The following is a 9,497-nucleotide window of genomic DNA, read 5'->3' as shown; positions in this document are numbered from 1 at the left end:
TTAAAAATCACTGGCAGGGGGAGTTTGATTGCCCACTAAATTCAACCCCCACCCAACCTTCTGTCCTGAGATTGTGCACCATTTTTCTATAGCTCTCATTTATCCTTTGCATAGACTTAAGATACCATTTGCAATTTAACATAAAGGATCTCAAGCTAATGTTTGGTAACATTATTTAATGCTGTTGCAGCATATTAAAATGATTTGTATTTATTAAAAGATTTGCAGTGATATGGTATTAGTGTGAAACACACCAGATCCCACTCTGGTATATCTGCCAGGTAAACATGAAGTATAAGAACAGGAACATCACCATGATTTGTTTTTGAGTCTAGGATCACTGACATTATGCAGCCAATAAAAAAAACTTAATTTATTTATATGAAAAATGTATTTTTGCAACATTATATCATCATCAGTCATCTGCAAACGTGAGTCTGCCTGGCCCTTCATTCTTCATCCACCTGCGATATCGTTTCCATCGTGGGTCTGAAGCCATTTTCTTTTTCATTTCTTCTTCCTGTTCTAGTTTGTAGACCTACACAGAAAAAAATAAATTTTTTCAAGTGAAATAATTCAGCTCAACTATAAAGGGAACACAGATTTGTAAACAGAGATGGAAATAAATATATTGAAGCATAACTAATATTCTTACGGAGTTAAATGACACTACCCAAACATTAAAGGAGACATATAAGGGTTGATTCACTAAAGGTCGATATTTCGAGAGCTATTATAGCATGCGTTAAAAATTTTATTGCATCTTATTTTCCACGTCTTAACACACGATTCACTAAAAGGATACTTGCGTTAATTTAGACGCAATGCTGTTTGCGCTATTTAAGTCGCAAAGACTATTTTCGTGCGGTATTTGACGCAACACGTGCAAATTAACGCAGCGCGTACAAATTGTAACCGCATGCAAAGGAACGCACGCCATTTTAGGCATACACGCCATTACTTTTGGAAAACTACGGTTCTGAAAATGAACATTTCCCTGCAAACTGGAGGCTACATCACTCTAGGGCCAACACATACTTGAATAAATAACACTGCAAAGTCCATATTGTGTTGCCAAAAGCTCATTAACTGTACTTTTCTATAATTACCGCCTGCCCCAAGTACGTGTTAATTTTCGCACAGACTAATGCGATATTTTGTGCATCTAAGTGTTTGTGAATCATGAGTTAGTATTATTTCTGCGCGCTAATTAACGCAATGCATTCAAATTAACGCATTCAGTTGCACGCTATTTAACGCACGCGATATTGTTTTAGTGAAACACGCATCAATTTTAACGCACAAAAGCAAGCGATAAGCATTATCGCACTTTAGTGAATCAACCCTATAATGTCCTATGATACCTAAATCACCAGCCAAACAGCAAAGTACAGGTTCCAAAATTAGACACTCGTAGCTGTGCCTTGTAGAGCAATCACAGCTTTCATTCTGTCTATACTAAGAAAGCACATATGAATCTAGTCACCATAAAGAACTAAAAAAAATGTCACTTTAAAAAAGCAGTTTATTTTTATGGGAACTGGGCATGTATTCTGAGTCTCGAAGTCTTTTCTCCACTTACTTAATTTCGACTTGTTATTTCCAATTCATTATTTAAAGATTGCCTCTGGCAGAAGAGAAATCTAGTACTCCACTGTGCTGTGTTGATAAGGAAAGCTGTCTGGGAAAACTGCAGTCTATGTGGCTTATATGCACTGCTACTTCCTGTGCAGAAGGAAGTGCATATGTGCATGCACTGCCCATTATAGCCAGGAATGTGTACTTGCCTCAACTGTACCCCTGCCCTGCCAGCTGAGCAGTATGGTACCAGACCAAGATATAGAATTTAAAGAAGGAGTAGGTAGCACACCATAATCTGAAATCCATACCTAGGTGCCAAAGCAGAATGCAGAAAAAAAAAAAAAGATACAAATACAAACAATGACGGCACTCACATGAGGAGTCAAAGGTAGTCAAAAGACATGTAGGTAACAAAAAAAAAAAATGAGGTTTTATTTATCCATACAACGTTTCAGGTCCTAAGTGGAACTTTCGTCAGGGAGACCAAAGCAGTGAAATTACAAATGCTTAAATCCCTGTACTGGCGCCAAAGGCTTTGCTAGGCAACCAAAACGTAAAGAAAAATGTCACAAGAAAGAAAAGAAATAGACAAGAGAAAGAAAAACAGTAAGACAAGAAAAACAGTAAGACAAGAAATACAAAAATATAACAAACAGTACGACTGGAGACACTATGCAAATTATAGCATTGAAGCCCCCTCACACAGTCCCCCTTGTGCTCCCAGTAGCATTTTGCATGGCGGTGTAGGGAAGGCTAAAACGATCTAAGATCAGTGGTGCTGGAGGTACTTGTGCGCCCAGAACAGTGCCCTGAGGACACGTCATTCAGGACCAGGCTGACTGATAGTAGGCACACAAAGCCGGTTGCATTGCTTAGCAACCAGGCTGCCACAGGACTGCCGGATCCCCTCTGTCAATGCTCGAGCAAGGCGCAGTGGTGCTACCAAATAAACAGCACCCCAGGGACGGTGATGGAGGAGATCTGGCAATCACGTGGCAGCCAACTAGAATAATATGTAGATGTTTTTTATGCTCTTTTAAATGGGGCATAATGGTGTATACTCATTGCAGTTGCCAGGGCCTGGATAGCCATCACTGTATACCAACTTGTAGTAACAGGTACAGCACTCATATAAAACTTCTCACAGTTTGCCTTTTAATAAGCAAACAACGTAATAAGTCAGGGAGGGATTTGCCCCCTGAAACATTCAATATACCACTTAAGTCGATCTGTGGCTTAAAAAAGACAAAGTGGCAGAACATTCATGTAAGTGCTGTTTGTCTTTTTTTAAAGCTTGAGCCATACAGGTCACTTTTAACTGCAACATTTCATTTCAGAATTTCAGAAAAATAACCAAAATGTAGTGTACACTACGGTCATGTAAGTTTATCATGAGTTATTTCCCCACTGTCACTTCCCCAGTTTAATTCCTATTTCACTCACCTCATAATTCTCCTTTATCCACAGCTTCTGCTCAAGAAACGAATTTTTACGGTGTTCTTCCAGGGTGTCAAACTGAGACTGTGACATCTTCATATATTTCCTAATGAGATATAGCTTTTCTTCCTCACCATACTCCTTTCCCTGAATATTGAAGGTATATATCCAGTGGACATACCAGGAGATATACTTGAAAATGTAATAGGGGAACAAAATTATTTGAAACAAGAGTATATCAAATATTTGAGGCTTTTGATAGCCTCCTTTGATGTCTATTTTATTCTTTATTATATCTCTGATTATCTCTTCTTCTTCTGACTTGATTTCTTCTTTGGACCGCCTGTTTTTTCCCTTTTCTTTGGTTCGGTTAAGCAAACCTTGCTGCTTTGCTATTTCCATGGCTTGAATTCTGTATTTTGTTACTGTTGCCAGATAGTTAATGGCTTCATTGTAGCTACTCCACCAGCTATAGTACTAAAAGATTTGCAAGAAAAAAAAGTGAAATGTAAATACTTATATACTAACATTAGATTCACATTGGAGGATTTAAAAGTAAATGTATTATAGCTTTTATGATCATCAAACTCAAATTAATGTAAACAAATACTAGTCTAGTTAGATATTTAAAAAAATATTATGCCCATCACCCTCAGGATATATATGTTCCAGGTCTGGCTCCTAGCAATGCATGCCCTCCTAACTAAGAAATAGACAGAATAAAGAAAAAACATCCTAATATCCATGATATCTTATCTTGAAAGGAAGCAAGCTTGACATATGGGCATGGTCTGACATTAGTGGGGCCATGAAAGCTAAATGGTACTATAAAGACAGAACATTTCCCATTAGAGACTAAAAAACCTGCAACATTCTATCAGGGTGTGACAAAGTACCGTATTTTTCGCCCTATAAGACGCTCCGGAATATAAGACGCACCCAATTTAAAAGGAGGAGAATATAGAAAAAAAAGATTCTGAACCAAATACTGTAGTAAAATATTTTATATCAACTGTATAAAGTTAATTGTCTCTGGGCTCGCACATAATGAGGCTTCCCCCAGGGCCCCCCCCCAAGCATCCTTCAGCTTCCCCCAGGGCCCCCCCCAAGTATCCTTCAGCTTCCCCCAGGCCCCCCCCATGTATCCTTCAGCGTCCCCCAGGGCCCCCCCAAGTATCCTTCAGCGCCCCCAGGGCCTCCAAGCATTCTTCAGCTTCCCCCAGGGCCCCCAAGCACCTTCCATTTCCCCCCTAACCTCCCCCCAGCGGCCTCCGGCTCCCGTGATGTCTTCCTCTCTGTGCCGCGGCTCCCAGCTGCTTCTGTGCTTTTATATGGTTGCGCCCTGTGCGTGTGACGTCAGTACGCACGGGCGCAACCTTATAAAAGAGAGGATGTAGCAGAGAGTGGCACATAGAGGAAGACGCAGTTTGTCGTATAAGACGCACCAACTTTTCCTCCCCCAGTTTTGGGGAAGAAAAAGTGCGTCTTATATGGCAAAAAATACGGTACCAGTAATGCAAAAAAACAAGTTCTGGTTTCAGTGAAGTTTGTTATATATCAGCTCTGCTGTGTTCATCCTTTTTTATGTCTTAAAAGAACCCAATGCATAACGTTCAAAATTGCTATGTTAACAATATTTGTGAAGTCATTTAAGGAATTTTCATTTCTTGGTGTTAATTGCCCTTTAAGATCAGGGGGTCTACATTAAAATGTAAGAGCAGAATAGGCCAAAGCTAACATTTTCTGCACCTTATGGTGTTTAATTTGTCTGTAAAGAAAAATTCATCCAGGTCATAATATAAAGTATATAATGTCTGTTTTACCACTCATTTCCTCGAGCAGTTTCTTCAGTTCAACTTGTTGACAAGCAGAATTTGAATAGAGTGAGTAGTATATAGTCATATAGTATATTATAGTGGAAAAAAGCACAATGCATTGGCCTAGGTAACACTAACTCAGTACAGCTGTGCCAAAGGTGTTCACCTCGCTGTCCATTAGCATTTTTAGTGGCTTATTTTGGTTCACCAATCACATACTGGAATTTTAAGTAGTAGCATGGCAGGCACACAGACTGTGTCTCATACCCACTTATTAAGTGGAAAAGCCTTCATATCCCATCAGTTACATGACCATATAAAAATAATAATATATGCATATCTTTTTTTTTGCCTCTATTCCAAAAATTACGCACTTGGAATATGCAATGAAATTGAGCATTTGCTTTAAACTAAGTTTATAAAACCTTCCTTACCTTCCCTCTTTCTTGTAATATCCAGCGGGAATGATTTGTACAGAAATAAAAATAGAGGTGGTGTTAAATGACAGATTTCTTTTTACTTTCCATGACATACCGCCTTTGTAACTCTACCTATGCCTTTATCAGCTTCTATTATGCTATTTGGGCAATTATATCGACCTTTGAAACATTTTCCATTTTATATGCTCTCCGTGATCCAAAATAAGTCTTACATTTAAAAAAAAAAATCAAAACTAGCCTTTACTACAAAAGGTAAAATAAATATTATAGTAAAGGAAACCTAGCTATTAACTGCAAGCTGCACTTAAAATGGATAACAAAATATCACTAAAAACCATTGTTCATGGAAAATGATACCTAAACACTGTATATGGCATCTCGAGATTTTATCTTAGTCATCAAAACAGTTGGATATTGTATATTTGGTTCAGGTTTCACCTCCTCATGAGAAAGCAAAATGAAAGCACAAGCCAATGGTTGCAAACTTAGTGCAACCATTGTGATAGTGATTCAAGCAATACTGTAAAGGTATGGGATCTGTTATCCGGAAACCCGCTATCCAGAAAGTTCCGAATTACAGAAAGGCCATCTCCCATAGACTCCATTATAAGCAAATAATTCACATTTTTTAAAATGTTTTCTTTTTTCTCTGTTATAATAAAACAGAACATTGTACTTGATCCCAGCTACAATATAATTAATCCTTATTAGAATCAAAACAATCCTACTACATTTATTTAATGTTTGAATCGTCTTTTAGTAGACTTAAGGTATGGAGATCCAAATTACAGAAAAATCCCTTATCTGGAAAACCCCAGGTCCCAACCATTCTGGATAACATGTCCCATACCTGTACTAGCATATATATTGCCTATATATAGGATTTCTGAACATTATCAGGCTTATAATACAGGCGCAATCTGCCTAGCATCAACACTAATATGAAAATTCCTCAGCACCTACATCGCTACCATAAGATTCATAAGATATGGTTACCTTCCAAAACCTGTATTTCAGATACCACACCAGAAAAAGACAGAAAATACTTTTTTCTTTATTTTCATTTTTTTGGGGTTTTTCTAAAATTGAATTGGCTACATTAACTGATACATTTCTCAGCAGAATCTGTGAAATGTTAGCAGTTATTGTTTCAAATATAGCAGCTGCCTTTAAAAAGGCACCTGTCCCCCGAAAATTGTTTCCATTATCGGAGAAGCAGGCTTAATAGTATATATTTTTTTTAAATGCCCCTTTCAAGTGCTGGGTCTCCACTGGAAGGGAGCTCCTGGTGCAGAGGACCATGTTCAGAGATGTACATACACATAATGAGTGTCCCCTGTACTAAAAGTAAGCATATGTGAGACAAAAACGCATAATGGGTCTCATGGCGCACTCTTTATGCACATAACCCTAACCAGAGAGTGAGCTCTATTAGCCTGCACCTCTGGCGAGGTAAACAAGTTTAGGTGACAGGTGCCCTTTAATGAAACTCAGGGATTCTTCTCAGCAGGGGCAAAAACAAAAATATATCAACTCATGCATCAAACTAGAGCAGTCTAAGTTTGTAAACACACCCTGCCAAATCTGTTCCAGGAGAACAGGAGAAGTTGATGAATTGAATTTTAAACTTCAGTATCAGAAAATAATAAAAAATAGAAAGCAACTGAAAAATCTCTCTATTTCTAGGGTACTATCTGAAAATAAGTGGAGTAAAAAAAGCTTTTTAAAAGTGGGCAAACCTTTAAGAAACAAGCCTGAACAAAGAATAAAAGAAGTTACATGTTTAAGGAACATTTATAGATTTTTAGTATTACCTGGAAAATTGAGATGGCACATACTGAAACCAGGATAACTATTCTCACATCTACTTTTGGTGCCAGGCGTCTGCTGTAGTAGTGATAGTAGTGCCTGTAGTATTCTTCAGGGTGATCCAACATGTAATCATAATCCTTACGAGTTTCTTCATCCTGACCAAGACATAACAGTAATGTCAAGTTTAAAACAAAATCAACAATAATTCTAGCACCCTTAGGACAATGGCACATGGGGCACCTTTGTGGACATTAAGGACCACTTTTTTTTTTTTTTTTTCAATAGCCAGAAAATGCAGCACCAAGGTGCTTGAAGCAGCCCTGCCATAGACTTTAATGTGAAATGTCAGAGCTTCTTAAACACCAGTTGTGCTTGCATGCTACTCTTTCCCAAAACGTGCTCTTGTCGTGTTTTACATTAATGTCTATGGGATCTGCATCGGTCGTTGCGTTTCCAGCCTACCAAAACAAGCGCTGTCTATTTAGTTTGCTTCATTGTACCGAAGCGGTCATTCATCATCAGAGATGCTCACCAGCAATCTATACACCTGTTAACTGCATTGGGCTGGTGCTTTGCTCAATGAGGAAATTATATAGCTTGGAAGTATAAATTAAGTGCAGAGCTACTACCCCATTCCTTAAAAAGATCTGATGGACAACTGCACTATTATGTCCACAGTTAAAAGCTATGATGGAGTAGACTTTGTATTATATTATAGAAGGGTTAAAAGTATTCTATTTTTTAACTGTTTTAGTCAAAATAAAAAAAAAATCGCTGTTGCCACCTATTTACTAGCTAACCAAATGAGAAAGCTACAGAGTCACCATGCACATATTGGCAAAATTGTACCTTTTTGCATTTTCAGACAATCACAGAACCAGGGGATATATATATATATATATATATATATATATATATATATATATACACAAGATATATGAAAGCTGCAACTGCATTTAAGAATAAATATGGGGGGGGGAAACTAGGGAAAGAGTTTGCATACAAACATAAAAAATGTCAGAAATGTAAAATTTGCAACCGAAAACATTAATTATGTTGTGGAAAAATAAAAAAAAAATGGTATTTAAAGCAACATTCCAATTTCATTAAAACTTTGATGGTTTTAGTTATATGTATATGCATTTGCTGTTAAAGTGTTTGCTTATTCCGTTCTCCACTGCTGGTGGAGAGAATAGGAAAGGGACAGAGAAAAAGTGCTCAATAGCAATGAGATTTACAAATAACAAAAAACTTATAAGTCTTATAGTAAATGGGTTCATAAAATTACTTTCGTTTATTATTTTCCCTTTATGAGCCTGGAGCCAAACTAAAGGGACTGTGCCATATAATCCTACCATAGGGATACTACTTAATAATGGCTAATGCAGGAAGAACTTCAATAGGACAAAGAGCAGGTAAAGAATGTCGTATCCTTTTCCATAACTAATAGCATGAAGGACATTGACATCTGATAGGAAAGCACCCTACTAGACGTTCATAACTCCATGCATAGCACCTGGGTATAGTCAGATTTGGAATATGGGATTACTTTCAGCAATTTATAGCAGATGTTACTGGAGTTCGGGGATAACACACCCCAGTGGGATTCACATAACTCCAACCTCGCACCACATCCTTTCCAGCTTTTCATTGCCCACCCCTCACTGTCACTGCCAGGCAACCAACACCCCCAGTTGTGCGCAGCTCCCCTTTTCATTCACCTTTAATGTCTCGTATGCTGTGGCTACTAAGAGAAACTTTTCCTGTGCGCTCTCCCTTGTTTCCCCGTCTGGTCCAGGCGGCTCCCCGGGCCGATATCGGTCAGGGTGATACTTGCGAGCCAGTTGCCGGTATGCTCGGGCTATGTCCCCCTTGCTTGCATCTCGGCTTACCCCCAGCACATCATAGCACACCTGCCGCCCACAGTACAGGCCCTCTGTCAGCGCTCCTGCCCGCCCGCTTAGGAGCAGCACAGAGAGGGCCACCAAAACAAACAACCTGGGCTGCATGGAGGGCCCGGGAAGGAGGAGGAAAAGACCAAAGCAGCCTTGCGATTCCTCCGCCTTCCCCAAGGCCGCCATGTCAGCACCAGCAGCATCACATGCAACGTGACACGCGTAAAAAGAGACAACTTCCTGTTCCAGAGGGAACTCTTTCCGGAAACATCTCCCTTCTAGCCTTTCGCTAGTGATTGGATCCCTGTGGGAAAAAGATGCTGCGATGACGCGCGCGGGGGGCGGGGCTAAGCTGGAAGTGGTTGGAGAGGTGTGGGGAAAGAGCAGGCGTTTTACCTGAGGCTGTATAAATCGAGAATGGTTCTTAATAATAAAATTAATTACCTGAAGTGTATAGTAATAATGTCTAGTACATATTGTTTGGGAACATCCAAAATGACTACATTTACTCAAGA

The 9,497-nt window shown here is 39.0% G+C and overlaps 1 protein-coding gene across 1 annotated transcript; it reads right to left on the bottom strand.

Moving 5' to 3' along the window:
* Nucleotides 1-358: 358 nt before the first annotated feature.
* On the bottom strand, nt 359-9,192 carry dnajc25 (DnaJ heat shock protein family (Hsp40) member C25). Its single transcript, NM_001011497.2, is given in 4 exon segments — nt 359-538; nt 3,025-3,495; nt 7,090-7,242; nt 8,809-9,192. Coding segments are annotated over 4 exon segments (1,107 nt in total). The 5' UTR covers nt 9,169-9,192; the 3' UTR covers nt 359-415.
* Nucleotides 9,193-9,497: the final 305 nt, after the last annotated feature.

This window comes from Xenopus tropicalis, chromosome 1, assembly GCF_000004195.4.
Source record: "Xenopus tropicalis strain Nigerian chromosome 1, UCB_Xtro_10.0, whole genome shotgun sequence".
NCBI lineage: Eukaryota > Metazoa > Chordata > Amphibia > Anura > Pipidae > Xenopus > Xenopus tropicalis.
This window is presented reverse-complemented; position numbering and strand designations above follow the sequence as displayed.